This window comes from Volvox carteri (assembly GCF_000143455.1).
Source record: "Volvox carteri f. nagariensis unplaced genomic scaffold VOLCAscaffold_49, whole genome shotgun sequence".
In the NCBI taxonomy this organism is placed as follows: Eukaryota; Viridiplantae; Chlorophyta; class Chlorophyceae; order Chlamydomonadales; family Volvocaceae; genus Volvox; species Volvox carteri.
Genome location: NW_003307592.1, coordinates 320,920 through 341,730, shown reverse-complemented (window position 1 = coordinate 341,730; position 20,811 = coordinate 320,920). Strand labels below are relative to the sequence as shown.

Here is a 20,811-nt window from a genome sequence, read left to right as displayed (position 1 = left end):
ACTATATGCTAGTAATGAAGGCCACACAGTGTATTGGTCTTCAGTATACATGTAAAATGCAAAACTGTGCAATTTAAAGACTATTACGTCAGAGGACTCGTGCACAAAGCTTAGCGCTGGCGACAAAGCTCAATGGTCCTTGGCGCCCGTAGTTTTTTGTAGAGGAAGGGAATTTGCCCTTATGGTTGGACTCGAGGTGTTTGCCTGGCGTCGCAGCAGGCCCAAACGACGAGGCCATGCAGTATTATGCTAGCAACAGGCTTGAACGAAGTGATGCAACAAGATCGATTCAGGCCGCGAGTCCTTTTCGTTGGCAGTATCCTTCTCATCGCAACGTACACTGGCAAGCAGCAGGGCAATTTTTCGGTTCCCAAATGCGCTCTTATATAAGTTTATTTTTTTCCTAGTAATACGTAACTGCAGAACGACTGCAAGGGGCGTTGCTCCTGGACGTGCTGTAGCAGTACAAATTGCATCGAATGCGTTTGCAGTCGTAGCAATGCAGTAAAACTTCGACATCTGCTTGTTAGATATTACACCGCACAGGAAGACGCTTCTCCAGCGACAAAGGTGTTGCGCGTTGATACATGGAGTTGCTGCAAAGCCCGCCAAAAGGAAACGCTGCGACTTATCCTAAAATAATTTGCTAGGGCCCGCACCTGCTAACATATGCAAAAATCATCCCACACAACCTAATAAGTATCTAAGGAGCCCAGACGGAAAACGGGAACACGATAGGGCATCTTCCCCCAAGCCAATTCATCTCTGCTTCTGGCTATGTCAGCCATTGATAATGAGTCCATAGGCATTCCATCATTCATAAATCATTCAGCTCTCTTGCCTGGCGATCATTAAGTACGAGTTTACGCGAGGAGAGCTCTAAAGACGGCTTGCATGGAAGCCAACCTGCCTGCCAGCACTGACTGGACCCAGCCGAGAAGTGCAGTGTAAGGAAAGCTGTCAGGAAGTGGTGACGGATTTCTTGTATTTGCTGCTTATCTATCATCCTGTTGCAGCAGATCTGAAATGCGGATGGTGGCTGCCGTGGGTGCGTTCCCTGTACCTGCAAACCACCCTAATACGAGCCGAGAGCTCAAGGGCTGCCAATTCGCCTATAAGCACCATCCTACCTCGCACTTCCAACGAAACAAGTAATCCATCCATCTGTCCATCCATCTCTCCAACTAATGACGAGCCCTCGGAAGCTATAATAACCAGGAGGTGGTATTTAACGCTCGTGACCAGATTTGATCATGCAGACAGCCCGAGCCGTGAGGGACGTGTTGCAATCCCCCCCGCACGCGCTTCATGCTTCCACCGCCTGCCTCTGCGCGTCCACACAGTACGTGGCGGCTTGGCTTTGTTCCAGATAACTCCGGAAAGCTGGGTCCGGGCAGCGAAGATAGGTAACAAAGCAAGCAGGGGGGCCAACGTTTCCCTGGCCTTGCACAATTTCGGGCAACATAATGCATGCATACATACATACATACATACATACATACATACATACATACATACAGCTTGCAAGTAGCCTCATGCACCCGTAATGCTGTACCTGCAGAAGCAAATGCTTACTATCCTTGCCGCCACTGCTAACATTCCCAACATAAACCTGCTTCCACTATCCACTTTCCCATCCTGCACCTAAGGTCAAGGACACCTGTGCACCGTTCGCGGTGCTGGCGATACGTCAGCTGTCTTCTAACAGATCGATAATTAACGTACGCGCGCGCTCTGCTGCAAGGGGCCGTACTTGGCACTATGATTGGAAGGAGCATGCCTCTAGCTCCACGGTTGCATGCCGTCGGAATCAGAGATTGAGGTGACCATAAAAAACTGTTACACATACATGCTTAACATCTCAGGCCCCCACGGCGCCTGCGGGATGGATGAACTCTGAATGAACTAACTTTCCGGAAGTCAGCCCGGTTGACGGATGACTGACTGCCTAACCTGTAAAGCTGCCTAAGGCCCTTATAAAACACATGCGGTATGCGCTGTTATGGCCTAGTTAATTATGTCGTTGAAATGTTATTTACTACAACACCGCACACTACTGGCACAATTCTCCGCGAGCCTGCAACTACTCTGCATGTACGTCGGCCTTGCACGCACCCCCGCCCATCAAATGTATAGCCGAAGAGGTGCAGATAAGACACTCCGCCAAACCTATCAGTCCTCGGCGGAATGGCTGTCTGGAAGCTACCTCGTTAGGTAGGGACGCTGCATCGGGCAGTTGACGCAGCAGCAGTGAATAAGTGAACTTAGCCACCATAGCCATCCGTATGTAGCCGTGGTCGCTACCCAGAGACTGCAGAGGCTGCAGATCACAAGTCTCTGCCTTGCCTGGCATCTTCACAGACTCCTGTACTGGCTTTCCACCAACTAAGGCCTAAGGCTGCACTGGATGCAGGGAGGCAAAGCTGTAAACGAGCGCTACATGCCAACCAACAAGCAACCCGCGCCTATTAGCTAATGCCACTTGCCAACAACAACTATACTACAAGCCGCCAACAATTTGGAACACTGCATTTGTTCACTGCAGAACAAAGGACTACACTCCCAGCGCTCTCCATGTCTACGCACGCGCGCGCGTGTGTGTGTGTGTGTGTGTGTGTGTGTACTGGACTGGCGGACTGGACTAGCACACTAGCGCTCTCAGACACATCCTCCCCGAGGACATGCCAACATCTCTCGCATGTTTGCAGGTACCCAGGCTACAGTGCTATGAGCAACACATGCAGATGAATGTTACCACTGAGGACCTGCAAGTTAGCGGTCCAGATTGTGTCTCTATCGCCATTACCGGGAACCCTAAGAAATGCACCACTGCTGCTTCGCTGAGTCGCAGAAAGCAACCGTTATCCTGTTTACCCTGTTTGTAAACCCCCAGGCCGCGGTGGTGACGGCCTCGGCGTTGGTGGTCTGTAGCTCCGTTGGGGTGGAGGCCGTGGCGGCCTCTCTCTGTTGCCGGTAACAGGCCTGCCGGCACAATCTGGGTCCAGCTCGTCCGGCAGAAAGTCGCAGTCGTCGTCCAGGCCATCGCCACAGGTCTGCTCTCGCGTGCTCGAGCGGCGACAGAAGCGCGCAGTGGCACCACGGACGGCATCCCAGCCAATGAACTTCACGACCACTTTTGAGGTGTTATGAACAAATCTGTTATTCACGGATATCTCCCCCAGAAGCACCGTTTGCATGTATGGCACCGTCGATGTGCCGTTGTACGAATGCACTACGATGTACGGCTCGTTCACCTCAAATGGCAATTCGTACGGGTACTCATTCATGCGGACAGCAAAGTACATGGCGTCAGTTGGCACCAGGCCCCTGACTCCCGACACGACCACATAGCTGTCCTTGGTGGACATTTGTCTCGGGATCAAGATTTCTTGGCTGGCACCGTACGGCAGATCTGACTCAGTGAGGCGCCGCATGGGTTGACTCCAGCCAAGCTGCATAACAAACAGGCGGGGCGATACCAAAGTCAAGAGGCATGACTTCAGGGCTTGCGGCAGGCTTGGACTGTTAGTAGTAGCAGGTATTACATCGAGCACCAGAGCCCTAGGAAAAGACCGTGAGCTGGTGTTTCGGCCCGGATAGTGCGTATGCAAAAGACGAAGGGGGACTGGCCGTTGCGGCAAGCTTTAAGCAATGGAACCGAGTAAAACCTTTTCTCAACTGCACACCGTACACAATACCGGTAGTCAACTAACGCACGAGACCAAAAAACGAAGATGCGCATGCGGAATGGTGAGGGATGGCTTCTCCCTCACAGATTTAGCGATGCACTCGTGCTAGCAGGCGTCATTTATAAAAGGCCCTTGCCTGGGCGGCTCAGCCATGAACGCAGCCGTCCAATCCGCTGATTTCGTCACGCCTGCCTAACATCGTAAAAACCGTGAATCGTGCCGTCCTGCCTTATGTACGGCAACCCGACGTTCGTAGCACCATGACGAATACGCACCTGCCACATGTGCGGCGCGTTAAGGCAGCGGATGCCCTGGCCGTCCGTGGGCCCCATGGGGCAGGTGTGGTCGCACTGGTCTCTCGAATCGCAGCCGTTGGGGATGGTGGCGTGTCCCATAGACAGGGTGTGACCAACCTCGTGAAAGAAGTACTCAATGTTCGGGAACACGTCTCCGGCCATCCATATGAGACCCGTGCCGTACTCATTGATTTTGCTGTCAGTTTTAATCCAGGGGCCCAAGGAGGCAGTGCCTGTGAAGTTGTCGCATCCTGCAAGGAGGTGGAGAGTGGCCAATACATCCGGTGTAATGTACTCGCACAGCGTAGTATAACACAGCGTGACCATGGAGTGCCAGGATTTGGGCCAGGCGCGGTATTTGCTGGCGAGCTAGCAGTAAGGAGCCAGTATATCACGATGGCGCTTAAGGAACAGCCTAGGAACAGCGGCAGCTCTATGGGGAAATGGCGGGGAAAGCCGTATGAGATATGTGTGTGATACATGGTTGGGGTTGTGTGACCCCATACCTGTAAAACTACCCATACGAGCCGAAGGCCCAAGGGTATGAGATATGCCAGCAGCGCAACGATTCCCCTGAGCCACAAGGCCCGGACTCACTATATCCGACGAAGGTTGGGGGCAAGTAAATGACCTTGTGGTGGAAATCCGTCGGGGTGATGCCCATGTCCGATACGACGTCATCCAGGTAGTACTGCCACTTGAGCAAGTTATCGTTCTCGCAGTTCCGTGTGTCGAACTTATTGCCGGTCGGGAAGCTGAACGGTAGGTTCAACGTGCCATTGCAAGGAATTTCCAGCCCGGTAACAATCTCCACTTGCTCTGGTAGCACGGAAATCTGTCCGTACGAACATGTGTCGTAGTAACCCGAAAGAGAAATCGAGTTGTTTCTGAAGAAGAAGTCCCGCATTCTCTGCGGATGGAAGGAAAACGGATGGGTTATAGCTGCATGAGGTACGCGCTAACGGAAGAGTTAGGTGGCAGGGGTTTATAAATTGAGATGGGGACGAGGAATGGAGAGTGGGTTGCTTACAAGCATACAACCAGCCCGAACAGGCCTCCCATTTAAAGCAGTCGCGAGGCATACATGCACCGCAGTGATTCGTGCGATTGCGGGGCACTGGCAACAAGATCTAAAACTCCGGTTACCTCAGCTGTGGCATGAAGTAAATAGGATTACGATCAACTGAGATAGCACTGCAGTAAATAGGATTACGAGATAGCATTGGAGATAGCATTGGATAGAGCATTGGAAACCCTAAACCCTCAAGTTCACGAGCGTAGTGATGCTAGGGCTTTAGAGGATAGAAGGCACAGGAGGACGCCGCATGACACTCACCGAGGCAGTAGCCACCGCCGGTTGACTGAAACCGCAGAGTGTGACGATGTATATGAGGAAGGTGGGGCGTTTGGGCGTGGAGATGGTGGGTCCAAACAGCTCGCGCCGCTTCGACGCCGATACCGGCGTCGACGACGGCGAGTCGTCGCCCAGCGGAACGGGAATTTGGCACGAGTACATGACGCCATCCTCAATGCGGTTGTAATTCACCTGAACCCGAAGATTGGATACCAGGCCGAGCGGACCCAACTCGCTGCAGAAGGAGAGGCTGTACATTTGTCCGTCATCTTGTCGCAGGTAATACTTCGAAGCGTCTTGACCGCCATGAATAGACGACATGAGCATCAGTAAGCTTCCTGTAGTCACAGGCGTGAGTTTAAAGCTTCTCGATTTATTGGCGCTGGCCGACGCCTTTGGGGAATTCGGCCTCCATTTGGAAACAGAGCTTACCCTTCGCTGTCCCGCTAGATTCATCAAATGTCGCCTGGGATATAAGACCAAGGTGGCTAATGCAGGTAAGTATTAGGACTGACGCCCGAAGGGTGAATATTGCTGATGTTCTCATGATTGTCCCTCAAGTTGGGCGAGGTCGCTGCGACCACGAACGTATCAAGACCGGTGTAAGGGCATAGAAAGAACCTGCTGGGCATTTGTAGGCACCGGTGACTTTTAGCAAGTTTAAAATAACTGTCGGGCGACAGGTGATTGTCTTGTTCAACACCGACCACTGACCTTTTCCAGGACCGCGGATGTACTCAGCGAATAGATTAAAATCCTCGAGCTCCGTGCGGGAGAGTTTCTCTATACCAGCATGCGGAATCTTTTTGAGTGTTAGAGTGTATTTCCACTGCGGATTAAGGCCAGGGATTAACCCTCTGTCCTCCATTGACACTTGCTCAAACGGCTAAGTTATTGGCAAACTTACCTCGCCTTTTCAACCTTTGGTTCCCTTATGGAACAAAACTATGTTTTAAGCTCGTACCAAGGACTTCCGTGCCCTAATGCCTGGCCTTAATCCGCATTGGAAATGTACCCTTAGGTGCAAACTACCTATCGCTGGACTCCCCAAACCTGCCAAGATGACGTCGAAGGAAATCGATCATTAAGCGTGTGAAAGGGAACAAGACCGCTCCTAGCAATTGGGAAGCTTAAGCTGACATAACTCGCCGAGACGCTGGCGTATGCACAAAGAATCGGAATTTCAATCTCAACTTAGACTTACAATATTCATAGTTTGGTCCGGTTAAATAGTATGGCTATCGCGCGACATACCCACTCGTCGTTCACGCAAGTCCTAGCTCCGCTAGCTCCGAAGTTACGACATGGTCTCACACGCGTTTCAAACGCCCGTTTACTAACTATAACATTACAGCATATATTGTGATCAATATTTGCTTTGTGGGTGTGTCAGCTTTTTGTAATAATTGCCAGATCCGGATTTTTCAGCTTCGCAACAATCTTTAAGCCAGGGAACGAGCCGAAACGGAAACCTGCGGAAACGGAAACCTGCGTAAATAGGTTTCGTCACGCTTTCCGCAGCGAAGCCCAGATTGGCGGAAATGCGGAAAGAGAATCGTTTTACGTTTACGTTTTACAAGCTTCAAGCTTGTACGGTCCAGACGAGCCAAAAGGCTCATGAACCGCCAAACTGGAAACAAGAACTCAAAAAAGAAAAATGCCAATACCCAACAATAACAGATTGATTAATCTTCAACCTGCAACCTGCATCTTCTAATGTCGTCCAGGACGCGCGCTAACCCGCGTTGATCCTTGACGCCCATAATCTCGATCATGCGGTCCCCAGGAGTAACCCCCAGGTCCCAAAGCTTCAAACAGACATTCGCATACGCAGGTCAATCTAGCAGCACATGACATTCATCTTGCCGGTTCCCACAGACCCGGCACCACCGGGCAGACCGTTCCCTACCGTGCGGTCGATTAACCGCCAAAGGCCAAACACACATCCTGAAACGCATCAGCGTGACGTGCTGTTTTGGCGAGATATAGTCGCTGCCATGCTTGGGCAAACATCGAGGAAACCTCTCATTGCTTTACTTGCAGCTGCAACTTGCTGAAGGTACACTTTGGCAACTGCTTCGTAATTCGATTCTGGGGGGCCATTTGGTGGGCCGTGTTCGTCATCAGAGAGCTCTGCCTGCGGCTCCTCATCTATGTTGGAAAAGTCTGCGCCAGTATTATCTTCATGGACGTCCGCTGCTGGAACAGGAGCCGCGTCCAAGTTGGGCTCTCCAGCACCGGATCCATGGCCGCCCGTTTTCTTCAGGTTAATCTCTTTGCGTGCTCTCTTCCTACGTGGTGCCACTGTGACCTCTTTTTTCTTAAAAAACTTAGCGAGGGGGTTATCTATGTACTCTATGTACGTAGAGGATTTTGTATTTGGAAATGAGACCTAGCAAATGGTTCGGATGCCAATGTACGGATGCCAACATTTTCGATATTCCCGCTTTTCATTATACATGTCGCATTTCCTTACTGTTGTCTTGATTCATGCAAGGTCAAAGTAACGCCAGATATGCGCAATTTCTTATACCCAAACTTTAGACATTCTTCCGGGGAGTTCGTAAGGTCCCCGTTTACGGCGGAAAGCCGCGCCGCCAGGTCCCCGCCCCTAAGAAAATCTGTTGCCGGGGATGCCGGCATAGCTCACATACATGGAGTTGCTGCAAAGCCCGCCAAAAATATTTGCTAGGGCCCGCACCTGCTAACATATGCAAAAATCACCCCACATAACCTAATAAGTACCTAAGGAGCCCAGACTGAAAAAAGGAACACGCTAGGGCACCTTCCCCCAAGCCAATGCATCTCTGCTTCTGGCTATGTCAGCCACGGCCATGAGTCGCCGTACAAACCGTTTATCCATTCCTTTCCCTCCTATTCCTACAAGCCTCCAATAATACGATAAAACGCCGCAACTATAAAAACTACTGGAAAGCATGCGCTATCGTGGCAGAAGCGAGCCAACCACCCTCTTGATTGTTTCAAAGATGTTGCATATCTTCGCATATCCAGGGGCCGAGTTCCATCCATTCGGTCACGGATCTCTGACCTCCGGCCGATGAATGTCGACCTGATCAGCAGCTGGCAGCCTCGCGCGCCAACCAGCCGACCTACACAGCCCGTCAGCCCGCCTGCAGCTCACAGCGGTGCTTAGATGCACATGCCGGGACACGACAATCCCTACACGGCGGGGCGATAAACCCGCGGTTCACGGGAGTTACGTTCCGGTACATACCCCTGACCTTACCACGTCGTTGGCTACCAACACTCCACCGTAGCTCTAACCCAAGCCCAGAAACTATAATGACCATGAGGAGGTATTTAACGCTCGTGACCAGATTTCATCATGCAGTCAGACCGAGCCGCGAGGGACGTGTTGCAATCCCCCCCCGCACGCGCTTCATGCTTCCACCGCCTGCCTCTGCGTCCACACAGTACGTGGCGGAATTTGCTTTGTTCCAGATAACTCCGGAAAGCTGGGTCCGGGCAGCGAAGATAGGTGACAAAACAAGCAGGGGGGCCAACGTTTCCCTGGCCTTGCACAATTCCGGGCAAACATATAGCATGCATGCATACATACATACATACATATAAACATACATGCACACATACATGCACACATACATACATAAATGCACATATACATACATACAGCTTGCAAGTAGCCTCATGCACCCGTAATGCTGTACTTGCAGAAGCAAATGCTTACTATCCTTGCCGCCACTGCTAACATTCCCAACATAAGCCTGCTTCCACTATCCACTTTCCCATCCTGCACCTAAGGTCAAGGACACCTGTGCACCATTCGCGGTGCTGGCGATACGTCAGCTGTCTTCTAACAGATCGATAATCAACGTACGCGCGCGCTCTGCTGCAAGGGGCCGTACTTGGCACTATGATTGGAAGGAGCATGCCTCTAGCTCCACGGTTGCATGCCGTCGGAATCAGAGATTGAGGTGACCATAAAAAACTGTTACACATACATGCTTAACATCTCAGGCCCCCACGGCGCCTGCGGGATGGATGAACTCTGAATGAACTAACTTTCCGGAAGTCGGCCCGGATGATGACGGATGACTGACTGCCTAACCTGTAAAGCTGCCTAAGGCCCTTATAAACACATGCGGTATGCGCTGTTATGGCCAACTCATACTTAATTGGGTCGTTGAAATGTTATTTACTACAACACTGCACACTACTGGCACAATTCTCCGCGAGCCTGCAACTACTCTGCATGTACGTCGGCCTTGCACGCACCCCCGCCCATCAAATGTATAGCCGAAGAGGTGCAGATAAGACACTCCGCCAAACCTATCAGTCCTCGGCGGAATGGCTGTCTGGAAGCTACCTCGTTAGCTAGGGACGCTGCATCGGGCAGTTGGCGCAGCAGCAGTGAATAAGTGAACTTAGCCACCATAGCCATCCGTATGTAGCCGTGGTCGCTACCCAGAGACTGCAGAGGCTGCAGATCACAACTCTCTGCCTTGCCTGGCATCTTCACAGACTCCTGTACTGGCTTTCCACCAACTAAGGCCTAAGGCTGCACTGGATGCAGGGAGGCAAAGCTGTAAACGAGCGCTACATGCCAAACAACAAGCAACCCGCGCCTATTAGCTAATGTAACTTGCCAACAACAACTATCACTACAAGCCGCCAACAATTTGGAACATTGCATTTGTTCACTGCAGAACAAAGGACTACACTCCCAGCGCTCTCCATGTCTACGCACGCGCGCGCGCGCGTGTGTGTGTGTGTGTGTGTGTGTGTGTGTGTGTGTGTGATTGTGTGTTGTTTTTCCCCCACCGACACAACGCTGCAACAGTGATTTTGCTTGGCGTGTATCTGCGTCCCTAAGTTCACACGACTAATGACCAGCTTCTATGTACGCGGTCCGGCATATGAATACCTACCCTACATCTCCCACACCCACGGCGGCGTGAAGCGGATTATCACTGTAAGTTGTCGCTGTCTGTTCAAATTTTCGGCATCGCGGGATGTGTGTCCCGGTTAGTCTGTCGAGAGCAGCCACACCAACCATCCCATTGCACTCAGTAGTCATTCCGGCTGCGCAAGACCCTCGTCCCATCTTGTCAGATCGCGGACGGACAACAGACGAAACGGCAGATGGGTGAGCAGAGACGCGCGCGCGTGCGGACAAATAAAGAAACAGGCGGCAAGAGCTGTAGGAACTGACCTTCTGCCATTGCCGCCCCAATCTCAAAGATCACCACCATCACTCACAACGACTCTCTGACAGAACAGCAATAGCTTCTCACGAACGGCAGCCTTAGAAAGCAGGCAGAGGGTGCACAATGCATGAGCGCCCGCCACATCGCAATCCAGAGCTACCTAAGCAATCAATATGCCTCCCGAAAAACAAAGTGCATCCAAAAAACAAATAACAAATAAACAAGCAGACGAGAACAATTCAACGGCGCAGTATTACTAGATGTATCTCTTCAGTACCAGGAAACCAAATCTCCCTCTTAAACAAGAGCTGCCTTAAGTTAACATCGTCGATGCTGCGGTTGCATCATTGCATAAATAACTCCTTGCTAAGCTAGCAAAGTAAGCTCATATTTCCGGATATTTTCGTGCCTCCTCACCTAATCCTGCCTATTAATGGTCCTGAATTCCGATTTGTTGAAACTCTGACTTTTCCTCTGGCGACTACTCCAATTTCCTAGATCTTCTGGAAGAAGACGCGTCAGCCGCTTCAGCTACTGCTGAAAATGCTGCTAAGCTTTCTGCTGTTGCTGGTGGTGGTGTCGGCGGGGCCAGGTCGACTTCCTGAGTTCTCCTTACACCCCGCGGAGGACTACGTGACCATGTCAAGGTGAAGTCCCAGCTGAAACCCTCCTTAGGTGGCGGCCGCGGCGGGCGCGGATTGAAAATCCACGGAGGCGGCGGCGAAGACGATGGCGGCGGCGGGCTCCGACTATGCAGCCGTGGCGGAGAAAGACTGGGCGGCAGTGGCGATGGGTGGCGCCGAATGATGAAGGGTCGTTCGATGCTCGATGACTGCAATGGCGGCGGCGGCTTAGGAAAGCCCCTGGAAACCGACGGTGTGGGTAAAAACACTGGTGGCGGCGGCTTGATTGGCGGCGGGCTAAATGGCGGGCGCCGCAACGGCGACAATGGGCTAGGCGGTGGGGGCCTCCGCGGCGGCGGTGTGCTGGGTGGAGGTGGCGGCGGTGGGCTGGGTGGAGGTGGCGACGGCGGTGGCAGCCGTACAGCTCCCCCCCAGGCCCCGCGCGGAGGTGGCGATGGCGACCTCGTGGCTGGCGCCTGCACCGGTCTGTCCGATTGGGCGCCGCCTGGCATTCTGCCGGCACAATCCGGGTCATTCTCGTCAACAAGATTGTCACAGTCGTCGTCGATGCCGTCTCCGCAGGTCTTTTCCTTGGGGCCCTTCCTCCGGCAGAACGTGGCCGATGCACCCTTCTTATCATCCCAATCGACAAAGGTAATCACCAGCCCGCTGACGTCATCCACGAACATGTCCCCGAGCTCCACGTCCGCCAGCAAAATCGTGCGTACGTACTTGTTGGTGGATGTGCCGTTCCATGAGTGTACGACAATGAACGGTTGGCCGTTTTGGTTAATGCCATACGGCAGGTCGTATGGCGGTGTGTTGATGCGCGCAGCGGCATACAGCTTCCTGCTGCCGGGCCGGGGGCTAAAATCTAACCGGACAAAGCTTCGAGAAGTTGTCATCTGGGGCGGTATGGTGAGGAGCTGCTTTGCTCCCGTGGGGAAATCTTTGTCGGAGAGATCCCTGAAGGGCTGGCCCCATCCCAGTTGGTCAAGGTGAGGCGCGTTGAGGCAGCGGATGCCTTGGCCGCCGATGGCGCCCATGGGGCAGGTGTGGTCGCACTGGTCGATCAGATCACAGCCATCAGGCACACTCGCATGAGCCATTCCCAAGGTGTGGCCGATTTCATGGAACAAGATTTCAAGGCTACCGAAGCTGTCACCCGCCCACCAGACGAGACCGGTGCCGAACTTGTTGACATCGCTGTACTCTCGGAGCCATGGCCCAATGGAGGCCGAGCCAGAGACTCCGTTGCAGCCTGCATGGATGAAGGTTGGGCCCGTTAATTCGTTACGTCGTGCACTGTAGTGCGCTGCCAGGTAGTGGCAAATGTCAGTGGAGAAAACCTTTTGATGCATGCTAAGAGCTAAGAGCTGAGAGCTGAGAGCTGAGAGCTAGGAGCGGGACATCTTCACGTCAGGCACGTGTGTCGGGGTCTCAGGTTTTGTTTTTGACCGAGGCCTCGGGGCTCAGGGCTCAACTGCAAATCCCTTTAGGGCTCGGGCCAATAAGTTCATGTAAGTTCATGACATATACCTTAGCACCGGCAAACTTCGTAACTGTACAAGGACGCGCAAAAAAGGCGCCATCAGCCGGTGTGGCGGCAGCCCTGCCCGGGCGAGATACTAAAGAGTTTCATCTAGCTTGCCTTCGCCCCAACTAACTGGACGCTGTGCCCTGCATGCCGTGAACACACATCTCACACAGCCCCCACAGCCGCAGCAACACCGCAACTACATTTGCCACGCATACCCGTGCCCGCCGCACTGTAATGCACATCTTGCAATCACAGCCCCTGGCCGCTCCACTTCCCTCCCGGTGCAAAGCGCACGTACGACACCCTGCAGTACGGCCGTACTCACCAGGGAATAGCGCCATATAGCCCTGCGGGAGCAGTATCACTTTATGATTGTAGTCCGTGGCTGTAATACCACGACGTGCCGCCACTGTATCGAGGTAGTAGTGCCATTTGATCATGTTGTCGTTGTTGCATGACTTGGTGTCGAAAATGTTGCCCGAGGGAAATGTGAAGGGCAGATTCAAGCTGCCGCTGCAAGGGATCTCCTCAGGCCCTAGCACCTTGACTTGCGCGGAGTTCAAAGAGACCTGCTTGTACGAGCATGCGTCGTAGTATTTCGCGAGTGTACGACCGTTTCCGTCACCCGTGAGTAGGTTGGTAACTTGCTGCGGGGTTGGGCAACAGCAGGACATAGCAGGCACATAGCAGAGTCGGGGACGAGGCGGCAATTTGGAATTCAGGAAGGTGAGAGGCATTGCCCGGGATGCATGAGACAAGATTATTATTACGGTCTCCGGCTGACCAGCTGGGCATAGCTCCCGGCAAACCCTAACCTCACAGCGGCCCAGCCGTACCAAATCTTTGGAAGGCCGGTTGCGCTAATAAGACCGGAAACAGACTGTAAAGCAACCTCTCATGACATCACTGCGCCCCCCTCCATTGAGTTGGGAAAAAATGGGAAGATGGGAAACGTCGCATGACTTTTGCTGCCTGCTGCGAAACTCCTGCAGGTCCGTACAGCATGCGCGAGGCTGAGATCCCTGGCCCAAGCGCGCGCAGATACCAGGCAGGCGCATCGCCGTCCATGTCACATAACACATAGTCAGATACCGGTAGGTTTAACAAGCTAAGCTGGGTAAGCGAAGGTTTTTCTGTCGATTTTCTGTCACTGAACTGACTGAAAACCCTAGCAAGCCCCGCTTAACTTGTGGTAGGCCAAGGTTTACTATCTATTTGACAGAAGCGCATGTGGACATGTAAGCGCAGGCTTCCAACGCCGTACATTGGTACGTATTCGGTGTTAAGGTGTAAGAGTCTGTTCATTAAGTCATTTCGCAATTCCTTATGTCAGTGCGGAAACCATATAGCCAACTTCCTTCTGGCAGCCAAAAGTCCGCCCGCACTTGGCGGACTGGACTGGACTGGCGGACTGGACTAGCACACTAGCGCTCTGAGACACATCCTCCCCGAGGACATGCCAACATCTCTCGCATGTTTGCAGGTACCCAGGCTACACGGTGCTATGAGCAACACATGCAGATACATGTTACCACTGAGGAATACCTGCAAGTAAGTGGTCCAAATTGTGTCTCTATCGCCATTACCGGGAGCCCTAAGAAATGCACCACTGCTGCTTCGCTGAGTCGCAGAAAGCAACCGCATCGTTTGTAAACCCCCAGGCCGGTCGGCCGTCTGGAATATGCCATCAGGAGCAGTTCGCATCGCACGTGGTGCCATGATGCCGTACTCAGCCTGGTGAAAAACTCACTTCCGGCGTCGCCGCAGGCCCAACGTCGTAGCCACAAAGCGTCACGACGTATACCAAGATCGTGGGCTTGTCTGGCGTGCTTAGGGTGTCGCCCATTAGCGCACGCCGGACGCCAACTTGCTGCGGCTGCTGGCACGAGTACATCACACCGTCGGTGATGCGGCTATATGATATTGTGACGCGAGAGTTCGGAGCGATGGTTTCCAGTTTCAGGCCGTCACAAAAATCGAGCCTGTACATGCTGCCGGCATCCGTGGTGAGGTAGTACTGGCTGAGGTCACCGACCGGTAGTGACGACATGAGGATCATGAATCGGCCTTTGGATAAGAATGAGGGATATATCTTAGCATACGGGGATTATGCGGTGGTAGCAAGTTATGTAGGCCGGCGGATGCTGTCCATGTCGTTGCCTACCTGTGGCGCTTCCTGGCTGGTTACTGTCCACAACTTGGCATAAAACACCTGCTGTTCTTATAGACAATGCTGCAAAGTATATGGCCACATGGAGGAATCCTAACCCGAGGCATCGCTGGAGCGATGCGAGGACAGTCATCACTGCGCCAGTTCCACAGGGAGGATCTTCCACTGCGTTACCACAGCTCAGACTAACAAACACGTTTTAAGGAATCAAACACCTGCATGCATTGAAGGGGTGTATGTGGACGTTGTCCGATGGCCGCCGTTCAAATTGATCCCCAAGGGTCCGAATGCATAGTGCCATGCCGCTAGGAAGTAAATACGCAGAATACTTTATTAGCAGACTAAAAGAGGTATTACAGTGTTTCTGCGCGCTAGCCATCATGTTTCCTTACCTCCGGCGTACTATAGTCATACGACAAGAGATGCGATCCAGAGGTAATAGGATTGAAAAGCTGGTGAACGTCTTACTTCAAATCATACATGATAATAAATACCAAACCTATTTGGAAAGTGCAGATTGCGGGAACGTAATGAGGCACGAATGGACGTGAATGGATATGCAAGACATTTGCTACCAACATGTTAATGTTCTGAATCTTAAATGGGCTTCCCAGGATTTCGGCTTAGTACACCTCCGTGCAAGTGCCGCTGAATGTTTTCGATCCGGAACCTCGGAACCTCGTTCCAAATTCGTGGGCTTTTTACCTGCATTCTTTCCCCGCCAGGATAATGTCTTCTGCTACCTTGACCTTTAAATCATCAATACCTGCCCCTCTTTTGCTACCTATTGTAAACGATCTTGTGAAGACAACGCCATGCTCGTTCCGCGATCGACTACCCCTAAAGTGCACGATGGCAAGCCAGCCATGATGCACGATGCAGATCAGCGTTTAGACGGAGCTTATGTCTTTATAATATAATCGTCCTCATTGTCTCTCAATCCGCATATTCACCTGTTTCCGTTTTTGTCCCTACTTCGCAAAGCAATTTCCCACGTAATAAAAAACATATTTCGAAAACGGTTTGGCTACCATTTTGGAATCTCAAGGAAACGGAGCTGAAACGTTGGGAAAACGGTCGAATCACGCCGTAGGAGGGCGCTATCGAAGTCGAACTTGGCCATCGTATGCACGCTAAGATGGACAGGTTAAGAATCCGCGATGTGCGCTAGAATCTGTAATCATTACAAATATTGTGGCCAAGGTAGCTGTGGTGAACCCGAAGCGGATGCTCGTTAGAAACTAACCGCATCTAACACCGTGCCTGCAAATGTGACACATCACGCCCGCTGATTGAGAACATTGCGCACTCTATTTGACCGCGTGCACTTGAATCCAAGCAGACTTTTTGTACACTTTAAGCTACATCCCATGTCCTGTTCGGTTCGACAACCGTGCAACCATTCCTTGTTAGGCAACCCTCACACGCGCCTGCACATCTCCGGTTTCACAAACCACACTTAAGGGTTACTCTGGGGCGCTACGCGGGCATGGCACGTTTTATGGCGTTGCGACGTTTGCTTGCCTTCTGCTCACATCTGTGAAATCCTAAGGCAAACCATGGACATATTAACATGTCGCGCGTACGCTTTCAACTAACTACAACTTTCCCCGATTGCTCCATGTAGCGTTGCCCATTCGGCCAAGAAGGGCCGGCCCCCATGCTGCCCTCCACCGCATTTAGCTATGGCGCAGCGGAATGCCTTGATGGTCTTGTCGGTTTTCACTACGGTCTGTCGCCTACGGCAATAAGATGCCTCCCTTATCGGGGCTTTCCGCTGCGCCACACACCACTAGGAGTATAAGGAGTTTTCTTTCTGCAAGGACCAACTGTACCTCCCCACTCTCTACTTGCTGCGCTTGTTTATTGTAGCGTTCCCCTTCCTTGTAAAGTTGCGGTTGGCTGTGTAGAGTGCGGCCCCTTGTTGAAATGGTGAATTACACCATTAAACAGGCAAAAGCAACCTACGGCAGCTTTACACTTAAACATACGTGGATACTATATATATGCATACAAACATATAAACATACAAACAGACAGACAGATGTATGCGTGGGTTTGGTTTGGGTCCCTGCAGTGTAGGGTGAGGTTTCTTCACCGGTGGTATATAGAATCCGGCGAAGTATAAGCATTGGATGGGTCTGGCGGCCGAGCAAGCGGGCAGGAAGGAGGTGCTCCCGCATATCACAATGTTTATCCCGCGTTCAGCGAATCGCAAGCTTATGCAGTTTAGGCTTTGCTGTTGGGCACTGGCGGCTAACAGAGCGCGTAAGGGACGGCGTTATATACCTAGGGAGGAGCATGCCCCTGCTGCGGCACTGATAGCCATATCGAGGATGAGAAACACATATTGCTGGACTGTCCGGTGTACGACAAAATCAGATCTGATATGGGCTTTCCACGCTTCGAGCATATGAAGGACGCTATGAAGTGGGAACCTGAACGCCTGGCAATGATGCTGGAACGCATATGGTCCCACCGCAACTCTATCGCTCCTTTTGGTCGTTAGTATCCTTCATCACTTGTTTCGTTGGAAGTGCGAGGTAGGATGGTGCTTATAGGCGATTTGGCAGCCCTTGAGCCCTTGGCTCGTACTAGGGTGGTTTGCAGGTACGGGGAACGCACCCACGACCATGTAACAACAACAACAACAACAACAACAACATATAGAATCCATTTGGATTCACTGTGACAGCATACGTTCACATACACGCATACACAGACACACATATATACATGCATACTCGTGGCACAGAATTATAACGCACTGGATGCAGTGAACATGAGTGTACGACATGTTCAATGAGAACTGAGCACCCTATCGTGTACACACGTCCGCCAGATGTCTATGTCTCTCAACCTGTAACCAACGAACCACCATTAGACAGCTGGCCCTGTGTATTCAGCTATTCACCTATTCACCTAAAAAAGGTTGATAATCTGCCCACTGAAGCTTAAGCGTGCATTTCTGGACGCAAGAAGCTGGGTTTGCATTACGGAACATTGCATTACGGAACATTGCATACGGAACATTGCATCACGTGTTCGCGTCGTGGAAGGCAAAATGCGCAGCAGTCACCGGCCAACTGCGTTTGGGCAGCACGCGGGCGCAGCACGACGACGCCCGCACGATGGAAGGAATCTGCAGCGGGGTTTTGTGGCGTGTGTACTAATCCTGTGTGGCTTTTCCCAGCGCAATAGCTTTGTGTCGTTTTAATAGGGCAAAGCTGTTTCAAGCTGTTGTTCCTTGCGAATCCTTCAAATGCATAGTAGGTGCATGTAAACAGAGGCAAGCTTGTGACCGTGTAATGCCTGAAGTCCTGACCCTGCAAAAAAGGGTCGCTGGGTGCAGCTGAGTGCAACATCGATGTACGACGCCACGCATCCTTACCTGCGGACGCCTTCCCCCAGTTGCCCGGAGAGGCCAAGCAATGCCATATACTTTGTTTTGTGGACTTCTGGTGGTAACCTCGAGCCGATAGCATAGGATCGTATTATTGCGCCCTCGTGGGCTTCGTGGTGCGGTGGCCGGGAAGACAAGATGCCGGCAAGTGACACATAATTATCTCCAAACGTCCCTTTATGATATAGTACTCGAATCCTTATGTAAGTGTACTTATCCTGGACGACAGGTGTTTCTCTTAAGCATCCGGGCTGAATTGGAGAACGTGGAAAGCCTGTCAATTCCTTCAAGTTCCCACTTTTGCCTTGACGTAAGCTACTCGTTATAGAGTTGTGAATGCCGTAATGCAAATGCCAAGACCGGTGCTCGTGGTTCGGGCAACCCGACTACTTTGCAAACCGTTGCAAACTAAAACGGGCATGTAGGTCAAGGAAAGCGCAGGATCTGAGGAGAAAAAAGGGGTTTACGTCACCTCGACCGAGCAACATGAGCTGTCGGGCAGCAAAGGAACGGCAAACTTGGTCATGAAGTTTGCAAAAGGGAGTAAGAAGGAGGCCAGCATCAACGTGCAGGAAATCAAGGGCGTTACTCGGCCTTACACAGGTAAGCGCCGAGGGAGTAAGGGCTTCCTGTACGGCGCTGATAGCTAAGGCAACAGCAAGGGGCCATCCATACATGAAAAGTTCAGACTCCCCTGTTCGAAATCCATCGGCCGGCTCTGCGCTGGGAATAGGTCGTATATTCGACTTTAGCTGCTGGACGCTCAAAAAGTCGGAGGTGCGCAACAACAGTAGTGCCGTGCCGTACAGTCCTCCCACGCCTGGCTTTGTGCTGCCGCCGGACTCACTCCACGCCCATTCCCATTCTCGCTTCCGCCGCAACGCAGCCGACGACGATGGCAAGTTTGTTCCCATCATCGCGTTTGAGTGCCGGGGACTGGACCCCATCGCCTTCCACCCAGAGGTATTGATCGAGTGAACTGACATGCGAAACTGCGAAATGACTCGAACCGACATGTGAAACTGTATAATTTTTTGCAATAGCACAAGCAGATACGCAGGCAGACAGACAGATAGACGTTTGACGTTTGAAACGTTTTGCCTGGATCGGCAACAGACGTCCATCCATCCTCAATGCCGGCAGTTTCTCTTTCTGCCGTGATCTCATCTGCAAGCCCCTTACGCCCCCCGCCGTTGTGGAACCCGCACCCTCGCCTGCAAGCGCTCTCATGTTTTGTCAAGCTGGGGAGACACTCAGGCCGCTTCTGGAGTTGGAGTTGGAGTTGTGCGTTTTACAAATTGGAATTTTTGTGTTTGGAATTTCAGGGCGACTGGCGCGTCGTTAGTGCGGGAGGAACCAAGTACGACAATGTGGATCTCAAAGAGGCCGAGTGGAGCGATTACTGCGAAAAGGCTGCGGCCAGTGTTGGCATCTACAATTTTGAGTCCAAGTTCGAGCTGTACCGCGGCTCCTAAATAAGCCCTTTCAAGGTTTTTTGTACAGCAAAGCGCCCCGTACAGCAAAGCGCCCCGTACAGCAAAGCACTCGGAGGTCATACGGCGCCAGTTGCATGCGCTATAACTTGCTGCCTGATGGTCAATCTTTTAGGGCCCGTTGTCCTGGATTGCTTGGTTGTGTCGCAAGTTCATCAACCTACTGGTAATTTTACCCGTTCTTTGTAGCGTTGTTCGCGATAACGACAACGTTGTTCCTGCCTTCCCGTGTTTCACTCGGGCTCAAACCATTGCTAAAGTACAGCACTAGTAGCACTAGTAAGTAAGCGGCTATTCATTATCGGAGGCCATCACAGCACCAGACGACGGGCATGAAAGCAGGTTTCGGAATGCCGTACACATGTACGGGGGCATCGGGGACTTTGCCTTTTAGATGATGTTGGATTTAAAGGCATCCCTCTTGGAGTGAAGGTATCAGCAGCAGCTGCCACAGACGTTCACTGCTTTTGCATATGTGTGTGTATGGCCGCGACCCGTACGTAACATGAGACTGTGAGAGCAAATGTAAGTGAAGGACCTCAGGCCTTCCTGCTGTACAAGATAAGCAGTTGAGTAAGACCCGAGCCGTGTCAGGTTTTCATAGCAGCTGGGTAAACTCAATCTGGACATGGGGTGGCCGTTTGTTCGGGTTTCCACAGCAACACCCCCACCACGAGGCCAAGGCAGGACAGGAAATTGAAGGCGGCTTCTTCCTTACCCGCTGCACCGTTCCCCAGACCGTTTTGCCACACTTAATCCGGGCTTCAGACGGGGCCAAGCCCCGCGTAGGATGGCTGTAGGGGGTAAGACGGTGAAGGAGAAATGGCGTGTGTTTTTGCGCTGTGAGTGCAGCCGGAGGGCGCGGCTAGCAGCAGGTTGCCCCGCGAGAGTACGTTCTGGTGGGGTCCAGGTAGTCCATCCATCCATCGGACTGTCTTTGTCCTTTCGGGAATACGTGTGCTAGGAGTTGTATTGTGGCGCGCGGAACTGATATGGAGCCACGGCAGAGGGGCCATGTGCACGTGTGTGTGTGTGTGTGTCTTGTTTTATACCG

The 20,811-nt window shown here is 52.2% G+C and overlaps 2 protein-coding genes across 2 annotated transcripts; one reads left to right on the top strand and one right to left on the bottom strand.

The window, feature by feature from the left end:
- Positions 1-2,870: 2,870 nt before the first annotated feature.
- VOLCADRAFT_96075 (uncharacterized protein) lies at positions 2,871-14,750 on the bottom strand (the record flags this gene model as incomplete). The annotated part of the gene is made up of 10 exons (XM_002955125.1): positions 2,871-3,452; positions 3,965-4,236; positions 4,583-4,895; positions 5,322-5,677; positions 7,377-7,731; positions 8,735-8,815; positions 10,581-10,625; positions 11,145-12,412; positions 13,017-13,338; positions 14,442-14,750. 10 exons carry the CDS (start codon positions 14,748-14,750, stop codon positions 2,871-2,873), a joined length of 3,903 nt encoding a protein of 1,300 aa, XP_002955171.1.
- Positions 14,751-18,293: 3,543 nt separating this feature from the next.
- VOLCADRAFT_109954 (uncharacterized protein) lies at positions 18,294-20,298 on the top strand. Its single transcript, XM_002955184.1, has 5 exons — positions 18,294-18,408; positions 18,494-18,574; positions 18,690-18,867; positions 19,151-19,227; positions 19,590-20,298. Exons 1-5 carry the CDS (start codon positions 18,403-18,405, stop codon positions 19,737-19,739), a joined length of 492 nt encoding a protein of 163 aa, XP_002955230.1. The 5' UTR covers positions 18,294-18,402; the 3' UTR covers positions 19,740-20,298.
- The last annotated feature ends 513 nt before the right edge of the window (positions 20,299-20,811 follow it).

Bases quoted from the DNA above. Each gene is read 5' to 3' on its own strand.
- VOLCADRAFT_109954 (XM_002955184.1), top strand. The intron at 18,575-18,689 runs GTAAGCTACTCG...ACGGGCATGTAG, and splicing joins GTTCCCACTTTTGCCTTGAC to GTCAAGGAAAGCGCAGGATC. The intron at 18,868-19,150 runs GTAAGCGCCGAG...GCCGCAACGCAG, and splicing joins CGTTACTCGGCCTTACACAG to CCGACGACGATGGCAAGTTT.